The sequence below is a fragment of the Acinonyx jubatus genome, chromosome A2, assembly GCF_027475565.1.
Source record: "Acinonyx jubatus isolate Ajub_Pintada_27869175 chromosome A2, VMU_Ajub_asm_v1.0, whole genome shotgun sequence".
NCBI lineage: Eukaryota > Metazoa > Chordata > Mammalia > Carnivora > Felidae > Acinonyx > Acinonyx jubatus.
The window spans coordinates 11,227,185-11,247,965 of NC_069383.1; the positions used below are offsets into that span (position 1 = coordinate 11,227,185).

At 42.1% G+C, this 20,781-nt stretch overlaps 1 protein-coding gene and 1 long non-coding RNA gene across 13 annotated transcripts in view; one reads left to right on the top strand and one right to left on the bottom strand.

The window, feature by feature from the left end:
• Positions 1-18,740, top strand: part of TPK1 (thiamin pyrophosphokinase 1) — a 343,981-nt gene extending 325,241 nt beyond the window's left edge. For all 12 annotated transcript variants that reach the window (XM_053217935.1, XM_053217941.1, XM_053217936.1 and 9 more), the window contains one exon: positions 17,166-18,740. In XM_053217935.1, the coding sequence (XP_053073910.1) occupies positions 17,166-17,284 (119 nt within the window). In that variant the 3' untranslated portion in view covers positions 17,285-18,740. The remainder of the gene's footprint in view (positions 1-17,165) is intronic.
• On the bottom strand, positions 1,527-3,256 carry LOC128314686 (uncharacterized). Its single transcript, XR_008296557.1, has 2 exons — positions 2,388-3,256; positions 1,527-2,023 (listed from the first exon to the last, which is right to left on the bottom strand). It is a non-coding gene; the product is annotated as an uncharacterized LOC128314686 (long non-coding RNA).
• Positions 18,741-20,781: the final 2,041 nt, after the last annotated feature.

Sequence of the window (20,781 nt, forward strand, 5' to 3'; positions counted from 1 at the left end):
ACTTAAATCAAATGCTGTTTTTTCCTAAAAGACAGTGGTCAGACTCTCATTAAATGAAATTCTATTTCAAAAACAGCCACATAATTTACTGAACTCTGCTTGATAGTAAACATCCATCTACTATTCCTGTCCTATAAATATTTTTCAACAAGGCAGGGAAAAGCCACTGTGACCACTGGGATTCTATTTTCGGGAGCCTCACAGTTTCAGGCTGAGAGATGGCAGAAAGATCAGCCATCATTTAAGGAGCTGCGACCCAGGTGCACTGACAGCCCTAGCGGGCTAAAGCATGGAGGACGTGAGGAGGGGGGGCAGGGCTCCTGAGGGACAGAGTGGACAAGGACCTAGAGTGGAGGAAGTCAGGAGACAGTTCAGGGACCCGGGCAGCAGGGAGGATGCCATCTTGAGAGAAGTGGACATTTCACAGCATCTCCTCAGAGGAACAGTGGTCTGGGTGTATTTACCAAGGTAGAGCCAGAATCTCAGAGGGGTTTATGTGGCCCATCTTCCAGAACTTCTGTAAAGTCAATGACTCAGAGTCCTCTGATGCATCTGACTAGACCTTCCCAGCTCTAAATAGATGGAGAATCAACTTCTAATCGTAAACTTCACTCCTAAAACTTATCAATAATTCTGCCTAGGGGGTGGAAATAGATTTTTTTAATTCATATATGGGCGTGTTTTTGTGTGGCGGTATGCGTAAACATATAGTTTTTTTTAACCCCATATTACCTAATATATGTATCACCTCATGTCACCTAACATGTTTAATATACCTTATGTTCAGAATATGTTCAGAATTTGGAAATACTTCTTCAAAGTGGTTCTGCTCTTTGATCTAAGGAGGCGGTCTTTCCTATATGGTTTATATGGTTCCTCCTTCTAGTTTATATGAAAATGCATGTCATTCTATTGTTTTTATTTCATTTTTTAAATATACGTGCGTAAACATTTTTCCAATTGTGATCAGTGTATCTCGTGTGAAATGTTGATTTTTCTTTTACTTGGTTCAGCAATTTTTCTGGAATGCACAGTCATCTTTCATGACTACATCATGTTCACCAAAGTTTATATTAGAAATTTATTTTTAATGAAGTCAGAAAGCGTGTGTCTGACATGGCATCCAAGAGTGGCACTAGTCAGCTGTAGAACAGACTTGCCAGGCCTCCATCCCCTTTCAGAGCTTTATTTCCACAGCCACCCTGGGGTTTGGACTCTCTGATGTCATTGCCCTTCACCATTTCCATGCCTTCACCACTTCTGTCCACACTCAAGGTGACAGCTGTAATCCAGATCCTACCCATCTGTCACACACTGTAGTGGGTTGAAACCTGTCTGGTTAAAGATGAGGTTAATAGGTACCTTCACCAGTTGAACATATATCCTGTTACAACAGGTTATCTTCTGCCTTAAATATGAATAAGCTTGGTTTATAGACTAGCTTAATCTTAATTAAATGAGTAATGTCCTTCAAAGCAGTTCTGGGTTTTTTTGGGGGGGAGGGGTGTCACCAATTTTTTTCCAACCCCACATATGCCACTCTTTGAGTCTCTTCCTCCAGGGATAAGAAAGAAGTGAGATGTTTAGTAATAGTCCTTCATGACCCCTTATTCCTCCCAGTAGATCTGTGCCTTTTCTTGAGCATAATGTTTATGGATTCTTTGTTTTCTTTTGTTTTTTTGATCTGTCTGGGGTTATCTGATGTGACTTGGTAAAATCTCAAAGAGCACAGGTTATGTCTCCTTAGCTTATTCTGAGTAGATGCCACCTGCAGCTCTGAGACTGATATTAAGTAATTATACCCTGCTACCTCCCATCTTCTTTTCTTCCCTCTTCTATGCCATTTCCATTTGTTTGATGTACTTACAGTAATCTCTGTTGGTATTTGAAGGGTAGAAGCAAACGCCACTTTAGAGCTTCCTCAGTGCAGGTGAAACGATGACAATAATACAACAAATTTTCAGTGCTTTCATGCAGAAGTCAAAGACCGGCACAGACATTAACTCATTCATGTTCACGACAGCTGTATCAGAGATGACAGAAGACAGGTATTGTTGCATGCTGAGGTCACCAGAAGAACTGTCAGCCAAAGCCGGGGGAACACTGCAGTGGGAAGTTCGCCTCTGTTTGCAGGGAGGGCAGTGAGGCAGGAAGAACAAAAGAACTTGCCGAATGTCCTCCCACCAGTCAGCCACAGATTGGGATGGGAATCTTTGGGATTGTCAGCTTTGCCACGTGCAGCGCTGTCACACCTGTGGGCATGTTTGGGAGACGGGCCAGTGTCCACAGGAGGCCAGGCAGGGCCCCAGGAGTGGAAGGAAGTAGAGCAAAGTAAAGCAGCTCAGAGCAGCCCTTGGACAGACTCACATTCCCTTCTTTGCCCTCACCTTTAAATTTGATACACACTGGCTGGGGCTCCTGGGCGGCTCAGTCGGTTAAGTGTCCAACTCTTGATTTTGGCTCAGGTCATGGTCTCACGGTTCATGAGTTCGAAGCACGCAGCGGGCTCTGCTTGGGATTCTCTCTCTGTCTCTCTCTCAAAATAAATAAACCAAAAATTTTTTTTTAAGTAAAACACCTGATCTGGACTTTCCACACTGAAAATCTTGGGCCATTTCTACACAGACCGTTCATTTTTAAATAGGCCACATTTTGTGGGTTTGGACTGTCCTTTTTTTGTCGTAAAGCAGTTCTGTCTGATTGGCTCTTTAACTGCAGCACCGACCCTGCGAGTAGAACATGCTAGTGATCTAACACATTAGAGAATTCTTTTTAACAAAGAAAAAAAATAACATATTTTAGAAAAGCCTCAACGTTTGAAAGTGCTTGGGAAACCTTTTCTCACTGGCCTCATTAGCCTTGGTTCCTCCAAGCTGCAGCATTTTCTCGGTCTAATTGTTTTTGGGACAGCAGGCTGAATGGAGACACAGGCAGTGTGGAGATGGAAGAGTAATTGAACATCAGAAGCCTTCAACGCAAGGGCAAGGGAAACGTGACTTCCGAGAGATGAAGACGAATGCAGCCACTTTCGAGTGGAATTATAATAGCCCTTCCTCAGACACGGGAGTTCACTCGGGGAGCAGCCGGCAGGATAGAGAGGGGACAGCGCTCACCTTGGGAGGAGGCCTCAGCCCATGAGGGCTTCAGAGATAACTTCCCAAAAGAAAGCACAGAGGAGGGCTTGTTATCAGAGGCCCGGGTAACAAGGAAGACGTCTGCTCTTATCATTTTTCCAGGCACACGAGGCATAATCTGGGTTAATTTTCCGTCCTCCTGCATCAGTGAGTGTAGGTAAAGGCTGTCCTTGGTGAACTTCAGCAGGCTGACAAAGGACGGACCCCTTCCCATATTCCACACTACGCCCAGCGTCCCCTGTACGGGCCCTTCTGTGTTGCCATTAACACACAAACCACAGGCCAGACGCCTGCTTCCTAAATTCAGCACGCGTTTTCTTCACTTCAGATTTAACACATTTCAAATCAGCGAGCATTTACTGATTTGGTTCTCCTAACAGCATTACTTCAGCTTTTGAGGAAGTAAAGGTGAACAAGGAGAAGGCACTTTCCTTCACGAGTTCTTAGTCTTTTTTCCTAACTTTCCTCCCAAATGTTATTACTGAATTTTAATATTAAAAAACCTCAAACCTACAGAAAAATTGAATAGTACAGCAAAATCTTTATACCTTCCATCCAGATTTATAACTGCTAACATTCTTCTTTAACATTTGCCTTTCTTTCTTTGTATGTGTTTATTATTAATTTGGGCTGTAGTGGGTAGAGAATCAGAGCTTGTACAGGCTAGAAGCTGACATTTGACCTGAGACCGGAAGGGTATGGGATATGTTCCAGAAGGAGGGGAAACATCGGAATTTCTCACAGGAGTAGGAAGTTCCTCATCTATTAAGGGAACAGCAAGGAGGTTCTGTGGGAGAAAGTAGCCATTTGAGGAAAGGCCTTAAATGCCAGGCCAAGGTGTCTGGGGTGGGGGCAGTGAGGTTGTGGGCGATTAGGTTCCGTCCGTTTTCTTTCAGATGGGAATGGCAGGGTTGGATTGTGGGAGAGGTAATGACTGGGAGGAAGGAGTGTAGGTAGCAGACCACCTGCTACATGTTCTGGCAGGAGTCTGCTTACTGAGTTCCTTATAAAACCCAGGACGAATTCTATCGGTAATTTTAACTTAGGTTTGTTTATTAGGTTTTGCGCTTTTGGTTTTCTTGTCTAGTTTTGCTAAATCTTTCTCAGCCCTCAACTTGGATGGCAGAGGACTCCGTCCTTTTCTTATTGCTGAGCATATGGCAAATGACCAGGTCCTTGTTGACCTATTCCTGCTGTAGCTGAAATAATTTGAAATGACTTGATCTGCTCATTTGAATTTAATAGTCCCTTTATAACATGAGACTGTCTGAATACATATCTGCAAATGAATCAGTCCAAAGGTAAAGTTCCCTGGAGAAACAGATGACTGATTAGTATGGTTTCTCCTTCAAGAACCTTGATCTCTGCTGTTCAAACAGTATGGTAGTCACTAGCCACATGTGGCTGTTAAACACTTAAAACTGGATTTGTGCAAACTGGGATATGCTATAAATACACACTGGATTTCAAAGACTTAGGTCAATAGACATTTTAGATATATTACATGTACAGAAAGTGGGCCACTCTCACCACTTTTATTCAACATAGCTTTAGAAGTCTTAACCAGGGCAATTAGGCTAGAACAAGAAATTAAAAGCATCTAAATTGGTAAGGAAGAGGGGCGCCTGGGTGGCTCAGTCAGTTAAGCGTCCAGCTTTGGCTCAGGTCATGATCTTGCAGTTCGTGTGTTCGAGCCCCTCGTCGGGCTCTGTGCAGGCAGCTCAGAGCCCGGAGCCTACATTGGATTCTGTGTCTCCCTCTCTCTCTGCCCCTCCCATGCTCATGCATTTTCTCTCTCAAAAATGAATAGATGTTAAAAAAGTGTTTTTAATTGCTAAGAAGGAAAGCCGTCACTATTTGCAGGTGACATGACCCGACAGATGATACAGAGAAAACCCTAAAGACTATTTCAAACAAACTGTTACAGCTAATAAAGGAATTTAGTAAAGTGGCAGGATACAAAGTGAATATACAAAAATGTTGGATTTCTATACACTAATAGAGAACTATCAGAAAGAGAAATTAAGAAAATAATCCCATTTACAGTTACATCAGAAAGTATACCTAGTGATAAACTTAACGAAGAAGGTAAAAGACCTGTACACTGAAAACTCTAATACTTTGATGAAAGAAAGTAAAAAATACACCAATGGAAAATGGTGTTAAAATGTCTATATTACAGGTCAGTGCAATCTCTGTCAAAATTCCAATGACATTTTTCACAAAAGAACAATCCTAAAACTTGAAACTGCAGCAGATTTTGAAGAGCCAAAGCGGTCTTGAGAAAGAACACACCTGGAGGCATATTACAGAGCCACAATAATCAAACAGTATGTTACTGGCTTAAAAACCGACACAGGTCAGTGGAACCATTTAGAGAGCCCAGAAAGGAACTTATGCATATATAGTCAATGAAATTACAACAGAGGAGCCAAGAATATACAATGGGAAAAGGACATTCTCTTCAACAAATGATGATGGGAAAAGTGGACAGCTTTTCCCATGCAAAAGAAAGAACTGGACCTCTATCATGCATCATTCACCAAAAAACTCAAACTGGATTAAAGACTTATACATAAGACCTGTAACCATAAAATTACTAGAAGAAAACAGATGGTAAGTAACTTGCCATCAGTCTTGGCAATGATTCTTTTTGATTTGACACCGAAAGCAAAGGTAGGCACTAAAACAAAAATAAGCAAGTGGGACATCAAATTAAAATTCTTCTGCAAAGTAAACCATCAACAAAATAAAAAGGCAGCCTATACTGCAGGAGAAAATTCTATACTGGATAAGGTATATCCAAAATATATAAAGTTGAATAGCAAAAAAAAAAATTGATTAAATATTTTCAAAGAAGATAGTCAAGTGGTCAGCAGGTACATTAGAAGGTGTCCAACCTCACTAATAGTTAGGAAAATGCAAATCAAAACCACAGTGAGATATCTCCCCTCACCTGTTAGAATGTCTATTATCAAAAAGACAAGAAATAACAAGTGTTGGCAAGGATGTGGAGAAAAGGGAACCCTTCTACACTGTTGGTGGGAATGTAAATTGGTGCAGCGACTATGGAAAACACTATAGAGGTTCTACAAAAGTTAAAGATAGAACTACCATATGATGAAGCAATGCTACTTCTGGGTTTTATCCAAAGGAAACAAAAACACTGAGTTGAAAAGTGTCCATCAATGGATGAATGCATAAAGAAAAGCGGGGGGGGTGGGGGGCGGGGGGGGTACACACACACACACACACACAAAATGGAATATTATTCAGCCACAAAAAATAAAGAAATCCTGCCATTTGCAACAACATGGATGGATCTTGAGGCCATTATGCTAAGTGAAAATAAGTCAAACAGAGAAAGACAAATAGAATATTCTTTAAATGTGGAATCTTCAAAACAAAACCAACTCCTCAATACAGAAAACAGATTCATGGTTGGCAGAGGCTAGAGGTTAGGAGTGGAAGAAATGGGTGAAGGTAATCAAAAGGTACAATCTTCCACAGTTATAAAATAAGTCATCAGGATATAATATACAGCATAGTAAGTATAGTTAATAATACTGTATTGTTTGGAAGTTGCTAAGAGAATATATCTTAAAAGTTCTCATCACATAAACAAATATTTGTAACTGTGGTGACGGATAGCATATTGACATATCGTGGTGATCATTTCTCAAAATATACATATATACCATATTAGTTTCATACTACATAATGATTCAATATGTCAATTACATCTCAACAAAAATAATGTGTGTGTGTGTGTATAAACATTATACCTATTTTTACTCCTTAAAAAGATGTGTGGATCACATATTTCCATCCAACAGTGTGAGAAAGATAATTGGATCTATTTCTGTGACAGATGGTCTCAAACTTGTTGTTTTTTAAGATTCCAATAAATATACATGAAAGGCATGTATTCTACAGCTCTACACTAGGACTAGTTTGAGATTCTACCTTCAAGAAAGTGAAAAGACTATACTGATATTTAATTTTTGACAATTTTTAAGAACGACCATAAATATAAAGCCTATTTGACAGGAAACCACTTTAAAACAGCAACTCTGGGAAGGATTTTTAATTTTTTTAAATGTTTATTTTTAAGAGAGAGGGAAACAGCACGCGAGCAGGGGAGGGGCAGAGCGAGAGGGAGACACAATCTGAAGCAGGCTCCAGGCTCTGAGCTGTCGGCACAGAGCCCGTTGCAGGGCTCGAACCCATGAACCGTGAAATTGTGACCTGAGCCGAAGTCGGACACTTAACCGACCGAGCCACCCAGGCGCCCCTGGGAAGGATTATTATTATGAAAGAGTAAGTTAGTAGTGTTTAAAACAAAGTTTGACTATCATATATATCTGTAAAAACCTTTTTTAAATCTATAGTTCAAATAATTACAATGGTAAAGACCAATCGTAGTGAAAGGATTTCAGAGGCAGTAGAGTTGGCTTTTTCCTGCTAATTAACTCTGTCATGTTTTCTTAATATACAGTGTTTCTCCAAATAGCCCAAGCATCTTCAGAGGGTAAATGATGAATGTAGAGCATACGGTAGTTCCATTATGTCTGAAATAGTGATATGTCCAGTGCATCTATCTGCACTCCTCGAGTTTAACCTAATGTTCCGGGATGGTGGGGAGTCTTGAGATCCATCATAATGGCTTCATTAAGCATTTGTCTGTGTGGCATAGAAGGTATTCATTTAAGGCTTTGGACGGTTTCTGCATTTCCGCGGCATCGCCCACTGACTGTCCATCAGGCTGCTGCCAGTTCCATACTTTAGGGAAAACAGACCAGCCTCGATTCTTGTTGTAAAGCTCTTCAAAGCGTTGCCTTACCCTCCCTTGGTAACATGTGTCTAACAACTTTTATTATCGTCGTAGCCTGTAGATTTAACCTCCCTGAACTTCATTTTCCTCATGTGTAAATTGCAGATAAAAACCTGCTGTACCTCGAGCACGCGCTGTGCTGTAAGTGCCCAGGCAGTGTGTGGAATGAATGAGAATTACTCCATCTCAAATACCACCTCTTTGCATAGCATCTCCTGGGCAAAGCTCATTCACTCCCCTCTCTTTACTCCCTCAGTTTCATCAATTTGAGAAATGTTTGCATTGCCTTTTTAGAATTTTACTGATGTATTTTTACAAAATAACCCGTGTCAACGCACAGATTCCTAGGAAGCCAGGACAGAGGTCAGGCCTCTGGGGAGAATGTATGTGGCACCCTCCTCACCCAAGGATTCACTTCCTACTCGAATATACAACCCATCCTGGCCAACTCATCAGTGCCTGCCCCATGCTTCTGTCCAGTCTGCTGGGCTTCGTTGTATATAGATTTTTCTATCTCTAGTGTCCAGCAAAGAGTATACATAGCCTTAGTAAATACCTATAAAACAAATGACTTACTAGTCTGGTCAAGCTTATCTCACTGTACCTCTCCGCTGACTATAAACTAATCACTTGAATCAAGGCATTTGCTAATAGTTCAAATCATGGCAGTCTCTCTCTCTCTCTCTCTCTCTCTCTCTCTTTTTAAAAAGACTACTAAGGTGGGGAAAGAAAACCTTGACCTACTTCACTGACAGAAGAAAGTAAAGACGTTTAAGGTTTCTTTAATACTTATATGAGAAAACTGAGTTCATAGATAGAGCCAGGGTTTGAACCCGCATCCGACTTAACCTCACATGATGAGGGTTATACTATTTTTGACAGAGAGATGCCTCCTCTGTGAAAGTATCAGAACAGACCTATGACCCAGGTGCAGAGGGAGCAAATGCTTCCCCATCTTGCTCTGCAAAGCCTTAACGCCTCAGAGTCCTCCCACAGTGCTCCTCCACACTGTCAGCCCGCTGAAAAGAGCCACAACCCCGTGCATCAGCTTACAGAGGTAAGGCGGGCAGGAATCCAGGACGGATGGCCCTTCTTACCTTCATGTGACACCAAAAGGATTGAATACTTTGAATTCTACCAATGTGCCAGCTTTCTGCTTTATAATCTTTAGTCTTTGCAGCTTTAGAGGAAAGCTGGTGGGATGTCACTGAAAGGAAACAGAATACTAAGTGCCTCACTTCCATCCTTACCTTTGGGAAGGAAAACCGTTTGAGGTCATGGATGAAAACTGTAAAATCAACGTTAATGTTTCTCTTATTTTTAAGTACTTCTGTGTCTCTAGCATATGAAAACCCAAAAGTTAGGCTGTGCCTCTGTGGTCCCTAATATATCCGGTATTGAATGTCATTGGAACAGGAACTACATTGTTGTCATTAGACCCCAACTGCCCTTAAAACAATGGATGACAGTGGCTTTGAAGCAAACAGACGAGACTCAACTTTCACATTTAGACAGAGCAAGCAACTTTAGCTTATGTTTATCCATATGATATGGTTGCCTATAATTTTATACATAGCTGTAACTTTTATTCTGGTCTCTGATTAAAGCAGGACTTGATCAGAATGACTGGTTATCTTAGAACCATGGTTTACTTTCTGCAAACAAAGAGGGGGAAAAATAAACTGCATCTAAATTGTCTAAATGTTGAATCGAATCTAACTGTTAAGCCAGCCAAAGTTTTGGGCAAGTTCTCTGGGATAGGTATGAACAAGTAATTTTTGAGGGAATGATGGCATCACGATGGCAACCTAGGTCATTCCCATCTTCAGTCCCCTTCCCAAGAAACCAAGTAACAGTTATCCACAGATGAGACACCATTGTGAAAATCCCAGAGCATGGGCGTGAGCCTAAAACACAAAGACCGAGGGAGACTGCCCTAGAAGAGGAGAGGAGCGGCTGCACTCTGGCCGTACCCCTCCTCCCCCACCCCGGGCAGCACAGCGCTGCACCAAGTGGAGCCTCCAGTTTCTCCAGCGGGAGAGACAGCCCGAGATGGACATCCAGCTCCCCTAACACCAGGGCTCACCTGAAGGGGACCCAGACTCGGGGCTTACCTCAAGGGGGGATTGTGCAGCTTGACCATGGGGATCAGATTGCGATTAAAAAAGGGAAGTGGGGTTTATAGCAGCCACATCTGGATCTTAGAAGACCAAGTCTCCACTCACAGTGGCATCCAAACAGAAATCTCAGCCAGTGCATTTGCTTACCTGCAGAGCCAAGACTGTGGCCCAGTCGGACCAAGGAACTTGGTGGGGCACAGATCTGCCCGATTTGGGACCACAAATAATGAGCCACGCCAGCCGTGGAGTCCGTTCGTTTGCACTGCTTGGGCCGGACAGCTAATTCACAGGGCTACCTACTGCTGAGTATAGTTCCCATCCCAGGAAGCCTGGCCCGGGACCCTGGGAAGCTGTTTAGCCCAGTGGGACTCAAGTGGAAAACCTGGCCAGCAGTGTTGCCTATCTGCAGAGCCAGAACGGTTACCGTGTTTGGCCAGAGAGCTTGGTGCAAGCTGATTGGACCCCCAGACAAGAGCCTTGCATGCCCTAGGGCCTGACCTATGGCCCCAACCGACTAGGGAAACTAATTTATAGTCCCGCTCACTGTTCAATACAGCCTCCAGCCCAGGTTCACCAGGAAACCCAAACATATCTCCTTCAATCCCAATTACAGGAGCACTGGACTGAAGAGCCTAGCCAGCAGCCTTGACCATTTGCCGAGCCAAGCCACCGCCTGTTTGGTCTCCAGAAAAAGAGCCTTGCCAGCCTCGGGGCCTCTACGGCAACCCCACCTGAGCAGGGAAATAATGTGTAGCACTGACCACTGCCAAGTACAGCCTTCCGCCCACCCAGCCAGGGAACCTAACCAGGGCACACGGAAGTCAGGTAGCCCTGCTTGTAAGCGGCCCGCGAGCAGAGAACACAGCCAGTGGCTCTCCCCGTCTGTAGAACAAAGCGAGTGACCCCACCTGGCCAGAGATGGTACACAGTCCTGCCTGATTTGGGTCCCCAAACAACAAGCCACGTTGCCTGTAGGCCCCGTGCTTCCGCCCTGCCCAAGCAGGGAATCTAGTTCACAACCATGCCTATTTCTAAGGATAGTAGTAGTCCTGACTGTCTAGGAAGCCTGACCACCAAATCCAGTCAACTGTGGCGTCCATCATACAGTTGCACTTTGGCGGGGAACACAGCCAGGACATGGAACTTGAGGATCCTATGTTAGGCCACAGAACAAGTCTTAGCAAATTCAAGAAAATTAAAATCATGCCAGCTGTCCTCTCTGCCCACGACAGTATGAAACTAAAGATCAATAACAAGAGGAAAACTGGAAAATTCATGAATACATGGAAATTGAATAGCACTCTCCTGAACAACCAATGGATCAAAAAAGAATTTTAAAAGAAAAAGTATCTTGAAACACAGCATACCAAAACTTACGGGATACAACAAAAGCAGTTCTAAGAGGAGAGTTCATAGTTATAATGCATACATCAAGAAAATAGATTTCAAATAAACAGCCTAACTTTATACCTATGGAACTAGAAAAAGAAGATCTAAGCTCAAAGCTTGCACAGGAAGGAAACCAAGATTCAAATGAAAACAAAGATTGGGAAGTGAAATGGAGAACAGGAAAACTGTAAAAACTAAGAGTAGGTTCTATGAAAAGATAAACATAAAAGAGAGGACTCAAATCAACATTTATAAATGAAAAAGATGACAACCCAAACCACCAAATACGAAACATCATATGAAGGTACTATGAAAATTCCACCGACAAACTGCACAGATTGGAGAAGAAATGAAAAATTCTTAGAAACATACAACCTACCAAGACTGAGTCAGGAAGAAACAGAAGATCTGAACAGATGAATTACTAGGAAGGAGCTTGAATTGATAATAAAAAAGCTCCCTGTGAAGAAAAACCCAGGACCAGATGGCTTCACTGGTACATTTTGACAAACGTTTAAAGAAGAATTAGTGCCAATCCTTTTCAAACTCTTCCAAAAACTCAAAGTGGTGGAAACACCCCCAAATTCCTTTTGTGAGGCCAGTATTACCCTGATACCAAAGCCAGATAAGGACACTACAAGAAAACTACAGGCTAATACCCCTAATACAGATGCAGAGTTTTTCAGGGGCACCTGGGTGGCTCAGTCCATTGAGCATCTGACTTTAGCTCAGGTCATGATCTCATGGCTTGTAAGTTTGAGCCCCGCATTGGGCTCGGTGCTGACAGCTCAGAGCCTGGGGCCTACTTCAGATTCTGTGTTTCCCTCCCTCTTTCTGCCCCTCCACTGCTTGCTGGCTCTTCCTCAAAAATAAATTAAATTTAAAAACAAGAAGCAAAAATTTTCAATGAAATGACTAGCAAATTAAACTCAGCAGCATATTAGGAGGATTATTCACTGTAATCATGGGAGATTTACCTCTGGGATGCAAGGATGGTTCAACATACACAAATCAATAAACATGATACATCACATTAACAGAATGAAAGAAAAGCAATCATATAATCATCTGAGTAGATGCAGAAAAAGCATTTGACAAAATTCAGCATCCATTCATGATAAATACTCTTAACAAATGTATGGAAAGAACATATCTCAATATAATAAAGGCCATATATAACAAGCCCACAGCTAACATCATACTCAGTGGTGAAAGTTAGTTTTTCCTAAGCTCAGGAAGAAGACAAGGGTGCCAACTCTAACCAATCCTATTCAGCACAGTATTGGAAGTCCTAGACAGAGCAGTTAGGCAAAATAAAAGACATCAGAATTGGAAAAGAAGTAGTAAAACTGTCAATTTGCAGATGATATGATTTTCTATACAAAAAAATCCTAAAAACTCCACCAAAAAACTGTTAGATCAACAAATTCAGCAAACTTGCAGGTTACAAAATTAACATAAAAGAATCAATAGTGTTTCTGTATACTAACAATGAGCTATCTGAAAAACAAGGAAATGATCCCATTTATATAATAGCATCAAAAACAATAAAATACTTAGGAATAAATTTAACCAAAGGCGCCAAAGATCTCTACACTAAACCTACATTAATGAAAGAAATTGAACAAGACACAAATGGGAGAATACCCCATGTTCATGGATTGGAAGAATGTACTTAAAATGTCATACTATCCAAAGGCATCTATAGATTTAATGCAATCCCTGTCCTAAAATTTGTATGGAACCATGTAAGACCCTGAAATAGCCAAAGTAATCCTGAAAAAGAACAAAGTCAGAGGCATCACACTTCTTTATTTCAAACTATATTATAATGCTATAGGAACAAAACAATGCTACCAGCATAAAAGATATACACATGAGCCAATGGAACATAATCAAGAGCCCAGAATTAAATCCCCACATATGCAATCACCTAATAGATGACAAAGGGTCCAAGAATACTCCACTGAGAAAAGACCATCTCTTCAGTAAATGGGACTGAGAAAATTGGATATCACATATGAAAGAATGAAACTAGACTCCTATCATAAACCACTCCCAAAAATTAACTCAAATGGATAAAGACTTAAACATGAAACCTGAAGCCATGAAACTCCTAGAAGAAAAACTAGGGAAAAACTGCTTGGACAAAAGGTCCTGGCAACGATGTTTTCAATATGACACCTAAAGCACAAGCAACAGATTAAAAAAATAAACGCGTGGAACTGCATCTAACTAAAACCTTCCACACAACAACAAAAATCAACAAAATGAAAAGACAACCTATGAAAAGGAGAAAAAAATATTTGCAAGCCACGTATCTGATAAGGAGTTAATTTCCAAAGTACATAGCTCATACAATTCATTACCAAAAAGGAGAAAAAAGCAAATAATCTAATCAAAAATGGCCTAAGTACCTGATGAGACAGTTTTCCAAAGAAGATATTCAAATGGCCAAAAGGTATATGTAAAGGTGCCCAACATCTCTCCTCATTAGAGACGTGCATATCAGAACCACGATGAACTATCACCTCTCACCTGGAAGAATGGCTATCATCAAAAAACCAAAAAATAATAAATGCTGGCATGGTTTTAGAGAGAAGAGAATGCTTGTATCCTGTTGGTGGGAATGTAAATTGGAGCAGCCACTTTGGAAAACAGTGTGGAGTTTCCTCAAAAAATTAAAGATCCAGCAATTCCATTTCTGGGAACATATGCGAAGGAAGCGAAAACACTATGTTGAAGAGATCCCTGCATGCCACGTTCTCTCGCAGTCCTATTCACAATAGCCAAGAAATGGAAACAACCTAAGTGTTATTTCCATCAGTGGATGAATGGATAAAGAAGTCATGTATGTGTGTATGTGCATGTGTGTGTATATACTCTGTATACACACACACACACAGGAATATTATTCTGCCATCAAAAGGAGAAAATCCTGCTGTTTGCAACTGAATGGACCTTTAGGATATTACGGTAAGTGAAGTGAGTCAGAAAAAGACAAATAGTGTATGATGTCACGTATATGTGGAATCTAAAAATACCAACCTCACAAAAAGCCTCAGATATTTTGTTGCCAGGGCTACAGGGGTGGGGGGAATTGGGTGAAGGTAGACACAAACTTCTAGTTACAAGATACAGAAATACTGGGCACATAATGTACATAACTATAGTTAACAATGCCTCATGGAATAGAGCTGGTAAAGGTGGATTCCAAAAGTCCTCCTCACAAAGAAAATATTTCATAATAACTTTGTGTTAACAAAGTTTGTGTGATAATCGTTTCCTAGGATGTATATACATCCAGTCATTATGCTGTTCCTGGGCATCAGTAGCTCAGTGGAACTGGAAGAAAATCATTTGCTCTTCTTCTATCTGTGGGAAGCTGTCAGTCTTGTTATTTTACTTCATGATTGACCCTCAAACATTCAAAGCAGGGGGAGTTCAATCATAATTCCAAATATTGTCCTCAAAAAAAAAAAAGACTTTTTTCTCATAAGGAAGACTTCAAGGTTTGATCAAAAAGCATGATTCTTTGACTTGAAGAAATACACTCCAAAATAATTGTAGTGACGTAGTAAATTGAAATTCATGATTTGTATTTCAGCTTATTCATCTTTTCTATCATTTCATTGTAATACAATCAAATATATTTCAGTGTAACCTTTCATTAATATTGACTGTACCGTTAGAGACTGGATGTGTTCCCCTAAAAGTCCTAAGTGGAAGCCATAACCCCCCAAAGTGATGGTATTTGCAGGTGGGATCTTTGGGAGGAGTTTGGAGTTTAGAGTTGAATCAGGTCAGGAGGGTGGGGCCCTCGTGATGGTAATCGATTAAAACGATTTTCATTCTTTCTCCATTAAGAATTAATGTCTTAGGGAAACCAATGTATATAACCTAAGTGTCCATCTAGCCCTGATAATCAGATAGTCTGCTTTCAGAAAATCAGAAAGGAATTTACATGCAAGTCAAGCTAGAGAAATAATCTTGTGCTCTTGTCCTTGGAGCCCATGTGAAAACCAGGATTTTAATCTAATCAGTTTCCAAAACAGTAAAGTATGCTGCATGAAATTCAGGTGGTCATGTACACCTTCTTTGCAGTCTACACTGGCAGGCCCATGAAAGCATCCCAAGTTGTCTTCATGAATAAAGGTTTGAAATGTTCAAGAGAGAACCGTGAAACCCTGGGCCTGGGCCAGAAGTCCCGACGTCCCTGTGTGCACCTGCCTGCAGGCGTGGCCACCCCGCAGGAGAGCCAAGGTCTCTTTCTCCAACAGATCCCAAGCAGACTTGGCCTTGAACCCACGACCACCTCCCCTAACTCACTATCCTCACACTTGTGTCTGGGTTAGTAAATTCATGTGCGTATTAATGTCCTGTAGAAATTTCATCTCAAAATTCCCAATTACTAAAAAGGCCAGAGCTCCTACTGAATTATATATTAGGGTGATATTCCCACAAGGTTCACTCTGTACCCTTAGTTTTACCTTCCAGCTTGCATCAGTAGACGCGTTGACAACTCCGAGAAGCAAACGAATTTGAGTTTTAAGTAAATAAACTGTGTTAACTGGTAATACTAGTTATACATTATCCTGTAATGCTGTTTCTGAATTGCCTTTTCAAGATTTCCTCAGAAAGATAACAAGCTCCCTCTTGTGGGCAGTGGGCATTATATATAATTATTTCCCCAAAGCACTGTAACTTCATAGGTACCTTTTGTTTAAAGGAAAAGGGTCTTCTTCTGTCTTTGACAGCATGGGCTCTATTTTTCTCTTTGAACGTTAGCAAGGAAAATAATATTGATTATCATGGAATGTTTATAGGACAAGTCATGAGTTTAGAGTCATTTGATGTGAACTGTTCTTCCATGTGCAAAGACATTAACTTCAGCTAACCTGTTAGAACATATACATACAGGTATATATTGGTGTGTATGTGGAATTGATAAGCAAATTCTATCACTCAACTCCTAAACCTTTACTTTGATAAATAAAGGAGATTATCTCATCTCCTGGCCTCAGTTTACAGCTTGGCTTATGGCCTCCTCAGGATCACCCCATTGGAAGTCTGCTTTGACCTTTGAGTTCCTATTAATTTTACAAAGCAGGCCTGGCTCATTTTGGCTTTTCTTAATTTACGAGAAAAATGTAACCAAAATCCCATGCCTTTTTGGAGTAATTAGCTTTCCGCCCCATATCATTCATACTTGACGCTAAGACTGCATCTTTATAGAGTTTAATAACTTATGTAAAATGTTAACTCTGAATCATCAAGAAAAATTATAATTGCACCCAGGCAGGGAAGCAAGTAGCACATTAGAAAATGGGTTTTGATTTTACAATCGGTAATGAAAAAAAAATTAGAAAATTTAATGAAATTTTGTGAGAGAATGGCATATATCCCAGAATGGTTAACAACCAATAACCAACTCCCAGAAAAGTGGTTATGGCAAGTTCTAGACATTTTCAGTTTTAAAATCCCACGTCATGTTTCACCTGTCCCACATTTTATATATCTTCTATCACATATATATATATATATATATATATATATATATATATATATATATATATAGCTTCTATCTTAAGCACATGCTTAACTGCTTTTCTGGTAACTGTTGACAGAGTTCTACACTGGAGAAAGGCTGGCTGTCATTAAACATTTCTTTCTCTCATTTTCTTACAGCAAATAACGTGCTTGGTTTTGGAACACTGGTCAGTACTTCCAATACCTACGATGGATCTGGTGTCGTGACCGTGGAAACGGACCATCCGCTCCTCTGGACCATGGCCATCAAAAACTAACCCCGCACCTGGCATCCATAGCTGTGCCTCTGACTTACCTCATTTGCCACCGACTTCTCGCTCAACAAGAACAGTTCACCTTGGTTTACAGAAATGAAACCTCTCCACGGGAAGCCCACTAGTTTTCAAGATATTGATGTTTAGATAACCCAGGTAACACAAATGGCAGATCTCAATTTTACAGCGAGGGAGAAAAAATCATTATTTGTTAAAGTAAATAAGCTCTACGACATTCAGTTGGAAAACTAATGTGGATCATTCCACTATAACATTCAGTACTGTTATGTTACTAATCATTACATTTATCCTAGAAAATTTTTTTTTAATTTTGAAGCTGAGAAAGTTCTCTGCTGAGGGTTCTTGGTGTTCAACACATAAGCCTTCTTCTGCCCGTCCTTAAATCCATACCCCAAAGGCTACTTCTGAGTGTCTATTCATGCTAGATTCCTCTGTATAATATAGGAAAAAATTCCTTTCAGATTGGGATGTTAGAACCACACCATTTCACCCTGGCCCCATTACTGTCTTGGTATTATGATCTTTTAAAAGTAAATCGAGAAGCATTGACCTAATTATTAAGTTTGAAAACAGGCAGTTATGTAAGCTCCACGTGAAGGGAGACACAGCGTGGAAGGTGAGAGGTCAGAAAGCCCCACTGACACAGTCACCCCAAGCTCAGCTCCTCAGCGAGCATGCTACCCTTTAGCGGAGTGACAGGTGAAAACCGCCCTTGTCACATTTACAACCAAGCCTGAAAACGTGCAGAGGACATCTACGCATGCAAACTGAATGGTTTCCGACATTACTCAGACTGAAAAAGCAGTGGTTCACAGACCCCACGTTTATGCAGAGGACCAGGAAAGGAGTTTGACAACCCGTGGGGATAAGTGAGCACTGCGTACTGAGGATCTGGGTCTGAAAGCCTGAGTTCCTGTCCCTGTCCAGCCGTTCGCCCAAGTTCCTGAACCTGCTCCTTAGCCAGAAAGTGGAAGGGGCTGCACGGAGGGTGCCTGAGCTTCCTTCCCACAGTCAGAGTCTAGACGCTGACACCTGCCCATTACCAGGCAGAGAATGCACAGGGTTGCTGACTCAGCAATTTAAACACCTGGGGCCCTGGGATTCATCCGTGTTTCTAACGAGACCCTCTTCTCTCTTCTTACCCTTTCCTGAACGATTTACCAAACCAAATGTTGCCGTACAAACCGTGACATAGGAACCCCCCCCACCGCCATGTTTTATGTACACACATCCCCGTCCTGCTGCGAGGGAGCAGCAGCTCTTTCCTTCCTGGTGTTGAGACAAAGCAAGAGTCAGGTTTGAAGTGGAGAATAGAAGGGGGATCAGCTGAACCAGCGTGCAGTTGTGAACAGCTTACCTGAGAGGTCATTTTTAGTTATTATGCAAATACATGAGATTGAAATCCGATGTCAAATAAAATTATTTAGTTACCCACGTATATGTTTGTAGTCCACTTTTAAGATAACATTCCATTTTCTCAGTTGTATTCGTTATCACCAGTCTCATAATCAAGGTTTCTGTACAAAACAATAAAATTGCTCAAAGGATGAGTAAGAGTGACAGTATTTCACCCATCCAGTGTCGGAGGGCCAGCCAGGATTGTCGATACTTGCTCTGTCCAGCACGCAGGGCACCCACCGGATCACGTGTGCCAGGGGTTCACACAACCTCTGGATCCGTTGCCCATCTGTAAAACAGGGAACCTATGTAGCACCTGTCTACCTTGTAAGACTTACGAAGGACAGGGAGACTGCTTTCAAAGGTCTTTATAAGCTGCAGAAAAAAGAATGGAAGGAACTGCTGTCACAGAGAAAGTGAAGACAAGTGGGGGAGGAAGGGCCCTGGGAAAGAGGAGAAGGCTCAGAGCGCTGGGGAGGGTCCCAGATCACGCTCAGGGCTGCGTGCAGGCTCCCTCCAGACCCTTCCATGTCATCTCTGCCAAGCAGCTCCCAGAGCCTCTGTCCCTGTACTGCCTGCCTTCCCACTCAGAACAGCAGACACGATGGCACAGAAGCTGGAGGAAAGGTCACGCATCGGCTTCTTCATTGGCTCATTCAACTCAGAACCTCCAACGGAAAAACTTAGTACTTAAGACCTCCAAACCACTGCCCCAGACAATACCTGCACCAGAAGAAACCAGGAAGGAGCAAAGGACCGGTGGGCACAGCGCGTGCCATTCTCGGCACTTGTTACTACTTTTTATTTCACTTAGAAGCTGAGGCTCAGCCGTTATACGTACATTACTAGAAATGAATTCATGACATATAAATGTCTTCTGTTTTGAATTTTTACTACCAAAAAAAAAAGAAAAGCAATGCGTGTCCTACTGACCCTGAAAATCTTACCAGTGGCAGTAAGTGGATACTTAGCAAAAGGAATATAGTTTCTGAAACCCAGTAAGCAGAGGTGGGGAAAGCATTCAGACAGCCCACGCTCACCACCTACGGATCGGGCCGGAGCCACTGGACGCCCAGGGAAGGGCTTCTCTTACAGGACAGGGCACCTCTCCCACTTCCTGCAAGGCTACCGAAGAATTAGGTATTGGACCCCATTCCGTTCCTTAAAGCTACCCAAGTGCTCCTTTTCTCTTCGTGTGCTTCCCTGCCACCATTGAAACACATATCTCTTACGTTTGTCCCAACAGCAGGAGTCTGCAGACAGCACGATCTCGGGTCCCCAGGCAGCCCCTCTTCCCACCGTCCTGTCCGGTTTGGATCCTGTCCAGGATCCTGGTTACCTAAGTCACTGATCAGTGAAAACATGCTACGATTGCTCTTCTCTACAGGCAGCTGGGAAAGTCTGAAAATGGCTGCAGCTACTAAAAGCACGGGTGGGGGGGGTGCACAGGTGACTCTGAGACCGAGTGAGCTGTGTGGAGTCCAAGGAATTAGAAGTGGGCCACGCCCCCAGACAGAGGACGGGCAGGGCAATACATCTCTCTTCCTTCAGTTGTACTCAGAGCAAGGTTCTCCCAGGATGGGAACTAGGGCCACGTCAGTGACAGAGGCTCCTCAGAGCAAGGCGGAGGGCATGACAGCGTGGGTATTCAGAGGTTAAGTGCACAGCGTTCGTGTTTGCTCCGTATGTGCGGCATGCGTTTTAACAGGCCTTGCTTACTACCCCTGCTCAGATTCATACCTTCCAAAGTTTTACTTGAACAATCAAAGCAGCCCTTGGATTGGACGTGATGGAGACTGATGACAAAAGCCAAGTCAGTAAGCACCAAGAAACTATTTTATTCTCTAAGGTTCTACGATGATAAAAAGGGTGTGGGGTGCCTGGGTGGCTCAGTTGGTTAACCATTCAACTTAAGCTCAGGTCATATCTCGCAGTTCATGAGTTCAAACCCCATGACAGGCTCTGTGCTGACAGCTCAGAGCCTGGAGCCTGCTTCGGATTCTGTGTCTCCCTCTCTCTCTGCCCCTTCCCCGCTCTCTCTCTCTCAAAAATAAAAAATAAAAAGGGTATGGTCTGAATGG